General features: G+C 40.1%; 1 protein-coding gene across 1 annotated transcript; it reads left to right on the top strand.

Annotated features, from left to right (window-relative positions):
• Positions 1 to 3,714: 3,714 nt before the first annotated feature.
• LOC133924062 (3-oxoacyl-[acyl-carrier-protein] reductase 4-like) lies at positions 3,715 to 9,935 on the top strand. Its single transcript, XM_062369432.1, has 11 exons — positions 3,715 to 4,139; positions 6,183 to 6,325; positions 6,674 to 6,727; positions 7,476 to 7,556; positions 7,652 to 7,697; positions 7,776 to 7,870; positions 7,947 to 7,979; positions 8,583 to 8,717; positions 8,801 to 8,894; positions 9,466 to 9,548; positions 9,630 to 9,935. Exons 1-11 carry the CDS (start codon positions 3,998 to 4,000, stop codon positions 9,660 to 9,662), a joined length of 939 nt encoding a protein of 312 aa, XP_062225416.1. The 5' UTR covers positions 3,715 to 3,997; the 3' UTR covers positions 9,663 to 9,935.
• The last annotated feature ends 6,390 nt before the right edge of the window (positions 9,936 to 16,325 follow it).

Raw genomic sequence — 16,325 nt, 5'->3', positions numbered from 1 at the left:
TGGTTGTTCAGTAAGCTGCACTGAAGCCACCTTAGCTACCAGATCATGCAAAGCCTCTAGATTATTTTTCACAATAGCTCTCCAGAAGGAGACATTAAGTGGATATGAATTGAGCACCTCTGGTAGCGTTGCTTGTTTCCTACGGACTATGTTATAAATCGAGGGATATTGCTCCTCTAGTGTAGTGCTGCCAATCCACTTATCCTCCCATAATCTAATTTGTGTGTCACTTTGTAGGCTAAATTGTCCCATATTGAGGAAGAGGCTTGACACTTATAAGACCAAACCAAAAGTGAGAGTCTCCTGTCTTCTTTTCTACTTGAGCAATTGTCTTGCCACCTAAATACTTACTCCTAAGTAATTTTTGCTATACTCCATCTTTATCGATCATTTTGAATAGCCATTTACTCAATAGACACTTATTTTTGGATCTTAAGGTCTTGAATACCCAACCCTCTTGATCCTTTGGTCTATATAAGATGTTCCGTTTAGACATTATGTGCTTCTTTTTATGTCTATCACCTTGCCAGAAAAAGTTGGATCTGTAGTAATTCACTTTTTTGAGAATTTCTATAGGAACTTCAAAAAGAGATAGCATGAACATTAAAAGACTGCCAAGGACTAAATTAATAAGGACAAGTCTGCCCCCGTAGAAAGGTGCTTGCCTTTCCAGCTATTCAATTTCTTTTTGAAATTATCCTTGATCATTTTCCAGTCCTTGTTCCTTATATTTCGATGGTGCATAGGAATACCATGATACCTAAACGGATAATCTCCTATCCCACACCCAAAAAGATGAGAATATTGTTCACCATAAAACTTTGCTTCCCCATAAAAAATAACTTAGTCTTATAGAAATTGATCTTCACATCAAATAATTGTTCTAATGCACATAACAAGAGCTTCATATTATTAGTCTGCTTAAAATCATGATCCATACAAAGTATTATACCATCCGCATATTGGAGGATTGACATACCGTCATCAACTAAATGAGGTATTACTCCCAATATATGACCATTTTCTTTTGCTCTTGCAATCAAGATAGCCATTATATCCACTACTATAAATAAGTAGTGAAAGTGGGTCATCCTGTCTCAAACTTTTCCTAGACTGGAAAAATCTATTAACATCTTCATTAACCTTAACACCTACACTACCCCTTGTGACAAAATGCTCTATCCACTTACACCATTGTTTGGAGAAGCCATTCATCCTTAAAGTCGGTTCAAGAAAAGATCAATTGACTTTTTCATAATGCCTTCTCAAAATCTATCTTTAAGATGACCTCATTAAGCTTCTTTCTATACATCTCATGTATCATCTCATGCAAAATAACCACCACTTCGATAAACCTTCCTGGCATAAATGCAATATGTGCTGATCGTACTACATTATGTGCCACTCCCACAAGTCTATTTAACCCACTTTAGTGAAAACCTTAAAACTCACTTTAAAGGGACAAATGGTTCTAACGTGTTGGATTTGAGATGCATCTGATTTCTTGGGCAGCAGGGTAATTATTCTAAAGTTCGAGACTATAAAGAGACATGGATCATTTATGAAACTTATAAAAAAGAGCTATCAAATCCCCTTTAATGACTTAAAAAAATGAAGTCATCCGGACCGGGTGCTTTATTATATCTCATTTGGAATATTGCTTTTTTCACTTCCTTTTCAGTGAGCATATCATTCTCAACATTGTTTACTTTGCCTGCCCGTGTAAATTGATTAATGTATGACTTAAGGGCTTGCTCCCCTTTTATCACTAGTCACCTTGTTCTAACTGAAAAATCCTAGATGTGTTTCTAGAATGAACTTTGTGTTGACCTCCATTGTGATAATGTTGGGAAATCTTATATACCAATTTGACTAGCAGCTGCCAGGAGGAGACGATGGCATTGACATGACTGAGGTGTTTGGGTTGACCACATGTCGGAAAGAGAAGCTCCTCATGGTCCCATTGGCTCGTGGAGTCATGCACGAAAATGCGGATGCACGTTGCTTATTGTGGTTGCTACCTATCTAAACCTCACTTGCTTGAATGTTGAGAGTTTTTGGTGGTACTGGGAATCAGGAAGGATGACCAATGTGCATATTCTTCCGCACGAATAAGTATCATCTTGTGCAATATAAATTATTTTGGACAATAAGCATGACAAATAATTATTACATTCAATAGTCATTTCTTTATATTCTTTTGAGATAGTATTCCCGTGCTTCATGAAAAATGTTTAGCTCCGAAGGTTCGTCGCCGAAGTGTTCTTTTTTCCTTTCTTCCGTTTATATCTAATCCTTATTATTAGTTCACAGTGGCCCGGGTTTATGATTCTTGTGCTTTTACAATTTAACAAGGTAGATTTAACGATCTGGGAAATTTAATTTTAGAGCAAATTTTATTTTGAACCTTGTATTAGTGGATATGGTGTACTTTGAACCACCTTTAACAACAACTTTCGCTTCGAATCATATATTTGATGCTTTTCAATTTGCATCATGTTTAAGGAATTGACCTTTGACTATGCTCACCTGACGAGCATTTACATCTACCTCAGCTCTACGTATTCATATAGAAAGGTCGATTGATGTTTTTAGATCAAGTTTTCTTTCTCTCGATTCATTCTTCGTTACCTGCTTCCTCTCTAGCCTCAAATTGTTAGAGCCGTCTAGTATCAGGTTTATATCACCACCGACCTTTCAAAAAGTCAACATCCTACATATAATCTGACCCTCTGATTACCTGTTCACTAGCATTACGAAGATATGCGTCAGGCCGACGGCGAGGTAAATATGGCCAGAGTGGTGAGGTGGTGACTTAAGGAGAGGCAACGGTAAGTTAGACATGGCTAGAGAGGAGCGGTTGTGTAGGCGACAACTTGAGGTGATGGTGGCAGCGAGAAAATATAGGCATAAGACGAAGTTTGCGAGCGATGGCACTCATACTCTAGAGGCCCGATATGGAGAGGCATCTCTACAACTTAAAGCCAAATAAGAAGCACAGAACAAAGAATGAACTGAGAGAAAGAAAGCCTAGGCTAGAAACAATAGTGTACCCTTCCAATTGAATCTGTGGAGCTATGGTGGATGGAACTACTCTTTCGTGAGCACAGTTAAAACACCATCCTTAGACACTGTACAAACTGAAAAATTAGCGTAAAATATATGATTGAAAATGACACATATTATTAAATATGGTTCAAAGTGCACCAATATATAGTTCAAAGTGAAATTTGCTCTTAATTTTAAAATTTATGTTCAACACATTTGTAATAATTGAAAAGAATTGATCATGTTTGGCATAGCTTTAGATCTAAATTTTTTGAGCAGATCAAACTTAGTTTCAAAAAATCTTAATAGTTGTAGGTGAATTAAGGATATTTAGTTGAGCTATCTGATTTTTATTTTAAATTAAAAATAAAAATTTAAATCATTTTATTTTATTATATAAACTTTAAATTAAATATAGATCTCAGGGCTGAAACTGTGGCAAACAAACCTTACCGAACATTCTGTGAGGATTCAAACTGACCTTCCCATCTACCATCCGCCGAAGCCAACCAGAAAGCGACACCTATTCACCGCCATCCCCATCGCATAGCAGCCAGTATTGCATCACTGCCGTCCATCGTCCCAACACGAAGCTCAAAGTGTTCTATCCCGGGTGTGCCCATGATCCCATCTCCCGTGCGACACGCAGGTTTCTATCACTAGGTCAGACCCCGGGTCTTGCTCGTCCCAAACAGGCAACGGAGGAGATCCCCCGGGCTCGGACCCGCCCTCGTCTTCGTCCCCTTCCTCGCCTCGTGCGCTCCGCCCGGCACATCGTCGTCGCTTGAGCTTCCAAAGTTCCAAAGCCCCACCCCCCCGCCAATAGAAATCCTCCGCTTCCGTGTTCCGTCACGGCTACAAATACCACGCTCGCATTCCTCCCCGCGCCGCTCCTCTGGCTTCCCGCCTCTTCGCCTCCTCCGCCCCGCCACCCCTCCTCCAGTCCCTCATGGCCACCGCCGCCGCCGCAATCTCCTCCCCGGCGGCCGCCGCTGCCGCACCATCCCGGAGCGCCGTCGCCCTCCGGGGGTTCGTCACCTTCGGTGGCGCCGCCCGCTCGCCCTCGCTGCGGTCCGCCCGCGTATTCTCCAGTGAGCACCCCGCCCCCCTCTCTGATCTCCTCTGTGGGCTAGTGGTGTGGCTCCGTGCCGTCGTGTTGCGCTAGATTTCTGAGATCTAGCTTCTGTAGCGTAGCACGGTGGGGGTAGAATGCTTGCTGTTGATGTGAAGGTTTCTGTGGTGGAATGCTTGCACTCTGCTCTTGCGGCCTAGGATTCACGCTCACTAGGCGAAACTTTGCACAGTATGTAGATCAGAGATGTATTATACTACGCTCTTCTTTTAGGATCCCTTTGTCTTGCCGCAATTGATGGCTTGAGTTCGATAGGACCAACTGGACCACTGGAGCATTATGATGGAGTTAGTCGAGTTGTGTGGTAATACTGGGCGTCTGAATTTCTAGGACATTTCTACTTTACTTCCCATTTCTGTGTTGGTGCATAGACTTCACTAAAATTTAGTGAAAGACTATAACTCCGAGTGAGCTCAGTTTGGAAGAGTTCACAACGTTGTTATCCTTTGGAAAATCAGGCCATCAATTTCTGTGCTGGAAGCTCCTTGTTCTCTACCTGTCATCATGTCTGGCAGTCTTAACAGTAGAGATTGATCGTAACAGACTTTGTAGTGGTAGGATGTTTTAGGTCTGATATTATTTAAAATTTTCTATTGTTGGACCTTAGTTGGACCAGTTATCTGTAATTCACTCCACAGTCACTTCTAAGATAACCTACTAGTTGAATGCCTGTGCGCGTTGCGACTCACAGAGGATAAAAGGATCATATTATCCTTGCATGTTGAGCCGCCACTGTTGGGCTGAGCCTGCCGGCACACCATTAGTTCCCCCGGGCATTCAACTATGTTCTGTCCCGGGCAATATAGCACCTTGGCCAGTGTGCTCTGCCTTCATTGCGTCCTCAGCTCTGGTACAAAGATCGTTCGAGCTCGACTGTGGCACGAGTCTCGCCTCCCCTGCAACGCCTGGGTTAACCTACCAATTTTCTTGCTTGCCACACCTGGACTACATTGCCATCACCCCGTCTCGTGCAGGGATTGGGATAGGCATGTACAGGGATTGGGACAGGCAACCTTACTTGATGGTGACAACAGCAGGGTTTACTGCAGACATATTCGTGGTGGTGATGGGGTAAACTGAGATTGCTTGGTGGTTGGAAAAACTATTGAGTATGAGGAGAGGACTGGCTGATTATCATTATAAACATCAATCACTATTGTAGGTGTAATTATTGAATGTTAGTTGTAGTTGGAAGTAGTTGAATATTGTGGGAATTTATAGGACATTTAACTAACAAATCTATGAAAGTGGAAAGCTGCATCATATGCCACTTGACAGAAGCAACCTGACAAATGTAAAATGATAGAACATAAGGCTGCAGAGGATAGCTTACTATTAACTTTCCCAATAGGAGAGTTATGTCTATGCAGAATTGTTTTATATCGATTGATACAGGGGCTCGAACTTTGTTAATTCGGAATTGTACCTTTATTTCCCTTCTACCCAATATTGTAAACAGTTTTAGATACATGGTCCATCAGTGGAGCGAAGCATTGGCGATACTTTGGGCAATTAGAATTTCATCACATGTAGGACCAGTAAGACAGTAATGGCCGAACTATCTGACAGCACAAATTGATGTGCTTCACTATGCTACAACGGTGTGTTATGTTGAGCCTGCAGATGCTACTTTCTGATCATCATGATAACGAGGAACAATCGAAGTAAACTAGATCCAGTTGCACCAAACAGTAAAATGTTATCTAGGAGAGGAGATTTGTTATTACCTTAGTTAGAAAAGCAAAGCCTTTTATATTTAATGGATTTGTTCTTGAACTTCTATAGACTTGTTGTATCTTTGTTGAAGTAGCTAGAGATAAAGTTTTGGCACTTCTTTTTCTTCCTCACAGATTCGTAATGTTTCTAAAATATAGTTGACACATTTCTTTCAGAAACGTTCAGCAATAATGTAGTATCCTTTTCAATCTTCTGTCATGGAAACATCTTAACGTCTTTTCTTTTTTGTATTCAGTACTAAGCAAGTAAGCAATGCCATCTGCAGGTGTGCGAACCCATGTTGCAGCTGTTGAACAAGCAGTTGCACAAGATGCTACCAAGCTGGAAGCTCCAGTTGTTGTTGTTACAGGTGCCTCCAGAGGGATTGGAAAAGCCACTGCTTTAGCCCTTGGAAAAGCAGGATGCAAGGTTAGCTACTTACCTGTTTAAAGCAATCGTTCTATATTGAGAAGACGTTATATAAATCCAGAGAGGGCCAGCAACTTACAGTCAGTGGGATCCTTGTGAACGCATGTGTCTGTGCAAAACTGCGTACGTGGTTGCATGCTGTTTATTTTATATTTTACTTCCGTTATCTATAAATGAGATATGTAAATGTTTACATTCTTTTAACACCGTGGCAGTGGGTGTTCCAGGAAGGATAGACATGTGGCTATATGATTGTACTTACCTGCTTGCAAATGCAAAAATGTCTTATTTCCCATGCAATGGCAAGTTAGCAGTAACCTGAGGGCCTTACTCTGGCTTGACTTTTAGGTTCTGGTGAACTATGCTCGGTCCTCAAAAGAGGCTGAAGATGTCTCCAAAGAGGTGAGCATGTCGTTTCGCAAATTACTTTGTTGGGCATTATTTTTCTGTCTGTCAGTTTATGTCTGAAACTCTTTAGAGGGCTAAGACAAAGACGATCTGTAAGCAGTGCATGTCCAATTGACTGTAATTGTTACTAGTTATTTGTTTTGGTTTCACTACAAGTGACCAGATTTATGCCTTGCAGAGCATCATTGTTTCTATCTCTCTCCCTTATTCTCAACATTGTACAGTTATTATCTCAGTCTGAATTGTTCTTCCATGTTTGGCCTCATAAAGGGATTGTCATTGTGATCTATCTAAGTAAGTGATAATGCCGCTATGCTGAATTCTCATTGCCATTTGTGAGGCACTGCAACTTCAGAATATGTAAACAGGCCCCTTGAATTATGTCTCATAAATCAAATAAATGCAATTATCAAATATAACTTCTCATTCTGCACTAGCTTTGGTTGTTTTTCTGGCATATTGTTACTTCTTTTCGAGACTAGTAGATAGTAATAACCACAATGCAAGAACTACAAAGACATAGAAATGTGATTCTTGAAATGTGATTGATTAAAATTCATCTTTTTGTACTATTAAAGAAATTTAGCTATTTAGCTATCTATTAAAATTAGCGACAATTGTTTGCTAGTAATATGCAGAGACCAGCATTTTGGCAATCTTTATTTGTTGGTTTATTTCCTTTTTCTCCTTTACCTAACTGAAACATGCATTCATTCAGATGCTCACAGTGCTATTTTTGCAGATTGTAGCATCTGGTGGTGAGGCTATCACCTTCGGAGGAGATGTTTCAAAAGAAGCTGATGTAGAATCTATGATGAAAGCAGTAAGTGCAGTTTGTTTACAGAAGGGAAATGTTCCTTGACACTTTTACATCAATCTTTATTAAACATGATTATGATTACTTTCTGAATCAATTAGGCTCTGGATAAATGGGGAACAATAGATGTGTTGGTAAATAATGCAGGTATGTTCCCATGGCAGATTGCACTTTGTCAACTCCCTTTTTGGTTGATTTCTTTCAGAAAAAAAAATGTTTTTATAGGGATTACACGAGACACATTATTAATGAGGATGAAGAAATCTCAGTGGCAAGATGTAATTGATCTGAATCTTACAGGTGTCTTCCTGTGTACACAGGTGAGTTTGCAATCTTTCTTTGTTTTTATTTTACTTGAATTGTTATATGCATCTTACAGCAGCATATTCTTTGCAGGCTGCCACAAAAGTAATGATGAAGAAGAAAAAGGTAAGATTGGTCTGCTCTTCAAAATTGTCTGCACACTTTGCTATGACTATGCTGAGCGCTAATTGGAGTAGAACTTTTCATTTATTTATTGGCAACTGGTTTTCAGGATTCTGTAAGTACAGATGAACCCTAGAATTAGAAACATGTATGCATTGTTGTAGGCTGCTGGCAAATTAATTAGAAAAGCACCAACTCTAGTCAGGTTTCAGAACGAACCAACTCTCGCAACTCCCTGTATTGCAGACCCCTCTTCCTCATACAGCTTTGTGTCAGGACTGAGGATTTTATGCTTAATTTCCTTGCAGTAGCACAATGAAATGAGTGCCTCCTTGCATCGTTTTGTTTACCTTGTATATATGAAATTACATATAGCTGAACTGGTAAGAAGCATAACAATTAAGACCAATCCATAACCATTGAGTTGTGACTCAGTAGGTAGCGAATTCACAGGGAAGGTAATGGACTGATAGTTTGTTACTTGGTTGCCATTAGTTATGTTTTTATTTGTCTTGTAGTCTAACCTGAAACAAGTTGTTCTCAAAAGTTGCCCTGTTCTTTATTTTGCCATGGTTAGTAATGTGCGTATTTTATGTCAAAATGCAGGGAAGAATTATCAACATAGCATCAGTTGTTGGCCTTACTGGCAATATTGGCCAAGCTAATTATAGTGCGGCCAAGGCTGGGGTGATCGGCTTCATGAAAACAGTTGCTAGGGAATATGCAAGCAGAAATATCAATGTCTGATCTTTGTCTTTTCATTATGAGCTCACTTGTAACTTAGGCTAGTCTGACTTCTGAAACGATTATGAATATTCATGCAGGTGAATGCTATTGCACCAGGATTCATTGCATCTGATATGACTGCTGAACTTGGAGAGGAGCTTGAGAAGAAAATCTTGTCAACTATTCCATTAGGTATGCATCTTAAGTTGTGTCTTAAGCTGTGGACCCTCGGCCAAGTAGCATTGTTACCTTTGTTTGTCTTATAGTTCTTTAGTGATGCTCCGGTTACGAAAGCTACTTGCTGTTATTTGTATTCTGATAGATCATTAGAGGAAAATCATTGCTGGTATTTATTTGACAGATGGCAAGAGGGAGACCATTCATTTGTAGATAGCAGCGGAGGACAACTAGAGTTAACATTGCTAGTCGTATATAATATGTAGATAGACTGCAATAGCTGAGTAGTAATTTGTATAAACTAGAAAGCAAACCAGTAAAATAAAAGCCGAGGCTAGGTACTTCTTTTATGAAATTGAGATCTAAAATTTTGTTAAAACTACCTTACATCAGATGACGCACAGAAGGGCTCAGGCTGCATTCTGTAAAGCTGTCATCTATTGATTTTGGCAGAATAGCAAGTAGTCATATTGAGATATGTCAGATTGCTTGGTTCTTGTTCTGCACATTCTCTCTTTCTTTTCTCTACATTAACTCAAACGTCATCGGTCACCACTAATGCTTCATGTTATCATGCAATTTCCAGGTAGATATGGCCAGCCAGAGGAAGTTGCGGGGGTAGTTGAGTTTTTGGCCCTTAATCCTGCGGCTAGCTATATCACCGGACAGGTGCGTGGAACTACGAATATATGTTCCCTCGAGTTTTCAGAGTTTTGTTTGTAACATTTCAACTGACTCTTGTACACGCAGGTGCTTACTATTGATGGAGGGATGGTAATGTAAGGCTCGAGCAAGCTTGATGGGCTTCAACTTTTCCTTAGTGTTGTACGTGTTGTGCACGGGGCGATTTTTGGACTACAAATTTAGGTTTTTGTCTGATGGTTTGTAATGCTCACTGGGAATAAATCAGGCATGGCATGAGGAAGTTGAGATATGTCGTTGATGTCATGATATGTGCCGATTCGTCAAGGCTATTTGACCCTGCATTACGACTTATCCATGATCAACATTATGCTTTATCACATCTAAAAAAGAAAGCATTATGCTTTATCGTCGGCGATGATGACTCTTTTTCCATCTACCGAAAGGAGAATGGTGGTGGGTATTTTTGGCCTGGCAGCTTTGTTTCTTAAAGTGCTATTAGTGCCCTAGCTGAGTTTTTAGAATTCGGTACGGATCAAAAGAAGTTTAATACCGTGTACACCGACAAGCTAATCGTGGTGGGCATGTGGAGTCTGAGCGCTGCAACTGGTAGCAATTAGTTACACGCCCCCGTGGAAGTGATCATTTGCCACCGACGCCAAGGACAAGTGCAATGAGGCCGTTGCATTTCCGAGTGCAACATTGGATTGCTGCACTCGAAGGATAAACCCGACCATAGCAGCTACAAAGAGTTGTGATTGTTTTCTCATGGACTGGCCTCCCCTGTGGCTTCAGTTTGTCTTCCTAAACACCTACGGTGAGTAATGAACAATGGGATTGAGTCTTGTGAAACACCCGTGGTGACTAATGAACAATGGAGTTGAATCGAATCTTATGAAACGTAGCAACCACGAGACGAGGTAAAGATGTCTCTCGCTGAAATCCTACAACATCAAACACTTCAATTTCGAACAAAAGGCGTAGCACCTGATTATTGTCAATGTACTAGCTTAATGAGCCAACCAATGAGAATAATGTATGGACTTTAAAATGCTAATATTGTCTCGAGAGACAGGGATTTGACTTCAATGCAACTCCGACTCTTGATCCCCTGAGTAAATGCTTGTATGACGTCGCAGTCACTGATCTTGGGGATGTTGTTCCGGATATTTCTGAAGCGGTGTACGAATTCATGCAAGGTTTCATTCCCCGTCTGCTCACAACTATAGAAGTCATTTTTCGTGCTGGGCTAACGTATATATCTTGAAAGTTGGCTCAGAATACATCGCAAAGCTGATCCAATGAGTAGATTGTTCCCGACGATAGGTTACTCAACCATGTCTTGTCTGCCCCTTAAAGGGATGTAGGGAGGTAATTCTCCATTACCTTCTTGTCCCTACCAGCCGCTTGATTGACCGTGGTATAGATTTGGAGAAACTCAATGAGATTTATGCTTTCGTTGTATTTCTCGATCATCTCAGGACGTAATCTTGCTGTCTAGCTTATGTTTCGTAGATCTGGAGAGAAGGTCAGGCATCCGTTGATGGTGTCCTGCTTTGTTCCAGTAGCCTCGAGTGTTTCCCATGGGGGTTGGGGATCAACCCCGATTTGATTGGTGTCAGGGCGTCCCCCGATCGGATTGCCAATGGGTAGACAAAGCCCCTTCAGGGGTCCTCAACTATCTTCACTGGACTCGCTGACCTCGTACAAGTCATTGATTGGATGACCTTTGATTGGCAAGGCTCATCGGCAGTTATTCGCTCGGTTGCCAACCTAGGAAGCCTTGTTCTGGGGATTATGCCTCTCCGAATCTGGTACGTCTCACGACGGGGGATTACGTGATCGACCCCTATTAGAATTGTTTCAGGCTAGGGCCAGATGAGAATTCTCAGCCTAGATGATGACCTCTTTTGTTAAGTTGATGGCTGAGTTCATCCAGTCCTTACCGGTTGGGATTACTAGATCTGTGGTCGGAGGACGCATGAGGGCCTCTTGTAGAAGAATGATCCACTTCGTGGTCATAGATCTGAAGCATTCCGCCCCCTGCTGATGGTCAAGATACGATAAAACCAGTGCTTCATATAGGATCTGGGGAGGTCTGCTCATCTGGTGCTGACCATCACTCCTACCGAGAGCTGGAGGGCCCTGTCCGTTTATAGGGTCATTGTCATGATTGCCCAGACCATCACCATGTCTCTGATAGCGAAGACTTCTTAGGGGTAACCTCTGCTAGAGTAAGTGTCCAGATCCATCATGGATTTTTTATCGGATTGCTCCGGATTGGTGTCTTAACAATTCATGTTGTCAGAAGCTGCGGGGGTAGATCCCGACTTGTTGTGAATTGAACGTTCACAATTGTCTTGGCAGCCAAGTGATTCGAACTCGATGCTGTAATCTTTGGTGCATTGATCTATAATTCGACTTACCTCATTGCTTGAATCGTTGTCGAAAAGTTCATCGTCAAAATTCACCCGATCAATCACCGGCTCACCGGGGAGAGGGGTAAAGTTTTCGTAGAATCCCTCATCCAAAAAACCGGTTCTCGGTGAAGGCTTGGGCGATGCTGGTGGTATATTCTGTGTAGATTCTTCAACACATATTGTCATGATCCCCACAGACAACGCCAACTGTCGACGATTGGTGAACCGCCAATCTTACGAATTTGTAGGTTGAAGAGAGGATGCCTTGAGTAGATGAATCATACTAGAACACAAGGTGGTTTTATGCAGGTTTGGACCTCCTTGAGGATAATAATCCTACATCCTGTTTGTCTTGTATTAGCTTGAACCTGTTATAGATTGATGTATAACTAGCCTAGATGGATCTAAACCTAGTCGGTGACTTCCTTGCTCGGCTTGGACCGTCTTCGGACTCCGTATATATAGGGAGGTCATATGTCCTCTGGAGTCATTATTCCTATTCTTGGTGATAAACTTCCCTGTTTATGGGATGTCTTGGGTACCTACGGGTAGTTTCCTTTCATCCAGATATTCCCTTTCTGGAGATAGAGATATGCCCCGAGAATTACAGGAAACCCTGGGGTGCCCGGGTATGGTAGTTATCCAGTAATCAATGTCACAAACTTTACCAAATTAAAACATGTCCTTAATAGTCATAATTCATGTTCCGTTAATCTACTTTTTATTGACCTGAGCTCTAGTTATTTTCAATTATAGAGATTTTTTAGCAACTTCTATGGTAGATCCATATCGAACTAGCAAAGACAATATCAAGACGTTGAATGGATAGATATCATCATCCATTATATGAAATGTAATACATTTGCTACTGTGGGAAATTTTTTGTGTGAATAAGAAAAAAGAATATTTTATGTTGATCATGAAATATGGATTCATCGCAACACCTATATTTTGTTCTTATAAATAATTGAAAATGAATTAACCAATATCAAGAGAAATATGTTCTTTTACAAGATCAGTTCAATAGCTTCTACAACCGATTCAAATTTGCTTCTTCTTTGCCCCCCTATCATCCAATCCTAGCTCCGCCCATGATCTCAGCAGTATCTCAAGGTGGGTCTATCCAATACCATATTCTCTAACATGTGTCAACATTATTGATTTGATATCTCCATATCTATAATCCATGAATAATCATCATCAATCAATACATGTGCTAGTCTGTGAATCATTATTATCCAACATAATATATAAGACTAGGGATCGTTTAGAATAACATCAAAATAAAAAAATAGCTTCACAAACAAGTCACATACTTGCTAATCAATGTAAATAATAATTATCTAAGGAACCGAATAACACATTATTCAAAAGTACAGAAATATAGACATGATACAATCATCTCTATGATTGTCTCTATGGCATATCACCAATAGTATCTGGACTGACTGTTGCTACCAAAATGGTAATGGCATTATTTCGTAACCACAAGTGGTGCCCTCACCACCACCTCCTCAAACCATCAGGTTGCTGCCTTCCACCCTATTTATATGCTAACTCTGGTAAACCTTGAACCAGAAATTTAACCCTAGCCTTTCTTGGAGAAGATTATTATGTAGAGGAAATTGTATTGTCATCCAAATATGCTAATTATCGCTAGTTACAAAGAATTGTTCTTCCCTCGTGACTAGCTGTAGTAATCGACCACATCGATTGGCCTAAAATTGACACATAGCAGGCATGTGCTGGGAAAGTAATGCACGCCAACTTTATTTTTAAAAAAAAAAATTGCTGTGTGATCTCAGATTTTCTTGTTAAAACATTCACTTGAAACTTTTCAGTTCAAATTTGGTTGAAACTTCTCAGTTAAAACTTTTGAAGTTAAAACTTGGTTTTGAAATGTTTAGCTCAATTCACATGTTTTTTAAGTTGGGTTTGAAAACGTTTAGCAAAACTCTAAAATGTTTCAACTCAGTTTGAAAAGATTCAATTCAATATTTTTGGATAGGTTCAACTTATATTAAAAATAAAATAAAAATGAATTAACATTTAAGATTAGGGCATGCAAGTCCAACATTAGTGGTGCCTCCGGTTGAGAGAGGGAGAAAGAGAAGGAGAGGAACAAGTGGATCACCATGTAACTTCATGGTGGATGCCTGAATATTAAAAATTCGCTGGCTGGCCTAGTCATGTGGCTTGCACCAACAGCAAGTTGCCACTTCACACCCTAATCATATGACAAAGGCATCATTGATCTCTATCACAGTGAACGCTAACCCTAACCTTTTCTGTTTTCTTTTTTCAAGCGAACCCTTACCTTTTTCTTACACGATCGATGTGTGGAAAAGATTATGCATTGATCTAAAGTGCGATATGAGTAGCTAATGGAGACTCTTTTTCGCAATGGAGCTAAAGGTGATTTTTCTCATAGGGCATGCTTGAAAACGAGGGATTAAGATCCAAACTCCTAAAATTTAGTTCAAATTTGTACTGAATAAAAACAATCGCTAGGGCAATCCTCTTTCTTTCAAAACAAGTGCTAAACATAAGATTTCATCATGACTAATGGTACTATGTTGTTTGATCCCACAAAGAAAAAGATAACATGTTTTTTGTTTGCTTCGAAAAAGAAAAACGGCTCCTTTTTGCATCATAGAGGGTGGCTTCTCTCATTGTGCTCCTTCGCACATATAAATTTAACACCACAACCCCTCGGTTAGGAACTCTCATAATTTCTCAAAAAGGAAAGGGGAAAAGCAGAGAACAAAATGATTAAAAAGTCAAACTCGTGGCAGCAATGTCAACGAAGTGCGGCCCACTAGGGAAGAGCCCATCTCCAGTGTGGGATGCAACAAGGAAGGCGATGGCGGAGCCATGTCACCTTCACCACTGCTGCCACCACCATCTCGACATCCTCCTATGTTGTGACCTCCTCCTCCTCCTCCTCCTCCTATGTTGTGATCTCCTCCTCCTATATCGTGATATCCTCCGGTTCCAATGTTGTGGCCACCACCCCTACCGCTACCGAGGTGCATCTTTGTTTTTTTTGTTTCGCTCCAAGTGTTCTTGATTGCTTAATTTCCCCCTTTTGCAATGCTTGATTGCTTCAATTGATCTCTCTACTGACTTAAGTTGGTTTCTTGACTTCTATTGAATCTTCTTAGGGTGGATGCAGCCGAGAAGGCCAAAGCGGCTCCACCTTAAAGAATTATGTCTAAAAAGAAAGACCTCAAGGGTTCTTCCCAGAATCCCCGATGTAAATCATGGGATTTCCCTAATACCTAAGATAAGAAGGTCCTTTGCTATTCTTTGTCACATGCACTTTCTTTCATTTCTTTTTTGAGGAATGCTCGCATGCTTTAGATTCTTCTCCAAGGTTGTCTTTATTTCTAGTGCAAGAATTATGTCATATTGAATTCAGAAGTGAATCTTGGGAAATAACCAAGGGGTGTTTATGATTGTGATTGTGATTAATAGAATAAATCATGGTAAGGCGTGCTGAGAATGAAGAAATATGAGTATGAGTTATCAAAGGTCTGCACACCAGTGAAAATGATAAGGAGGAAGAGGGGTATTTTGCCCCAGCTGATACTAAGAAGCACCAATACCAGGTATGTGTATCATGGCTTTGAATTATGTTTGCAATTATTAGCAATTTTGATGATGTGTTAATTCCATGGCAATGAATGTTGTTAACAACTCCTTTTGCATGATTAGCTTGTAAAAGAAAATTTTGTCACAGATTTTAAATTCTTTTACAACACATCAAAATTTGTCACGTTTGCCTCTTGCCGGGGTGATAGATATGATAACTTCCATTGAAGTATGTAAACCACATACGAGTTGAAATATTTGATCTTGAAATATTAGGTTAGTAAACAAAACTTTTATGGAGGTGAATAAATTATGCCTTACATTGCTCTGAATTCATACGAATAATTTGTAGAGGTAGCATACTATATGTTGGTCATGTTCAAATTGGACTTGGAGTGCTCCACCGGTAACATCTACCATTATTGTAAAGAGGTGCAATACCTAAGGTTAAGACAAAAGTTTTATGTTTCACATGAAAATTTGAAACAATGGAATCATTTGTGTAGTTTACTAGAATGATGCAAAATAAAACTAAAACTTCTATTAGCCAACTACATTGAATATACATGTCCTAGAACCATAATTTGTAACTAAGTTGTATGGGACATCTTTAATGAACACATGCTACATGTTTACATGCTTTAGAGTTTAAAATAGCGAAAAAAGGAGCTCTACGATTCTATGAGCTATTTTAGATTAAGGTAATGTAGGCAATTTTCTAGATTATCGACTATATAATTAGTGTTGAGTTTATTGAGTAAAGTTGAATCCACTATATTTATGACTAAAG

Source organism: Phragmites australis, chromosome 7, assembly GCF_958298935.1.
Source record: "Phragmites australis chromosome 7, lpPhrAust1.1, whole genome shotgun sequence".
Lineage (NCBI taxonomy): Eukaryota > Viridiplantae > Streptophyta > Magnoliopsida > Poales > Poaceae > Phragmites > Phragmites australis.
Note: the sequence above shows the minus strand (reverse complement) of the source record. Positions and strands in the feature narration are given on the sequence as shown.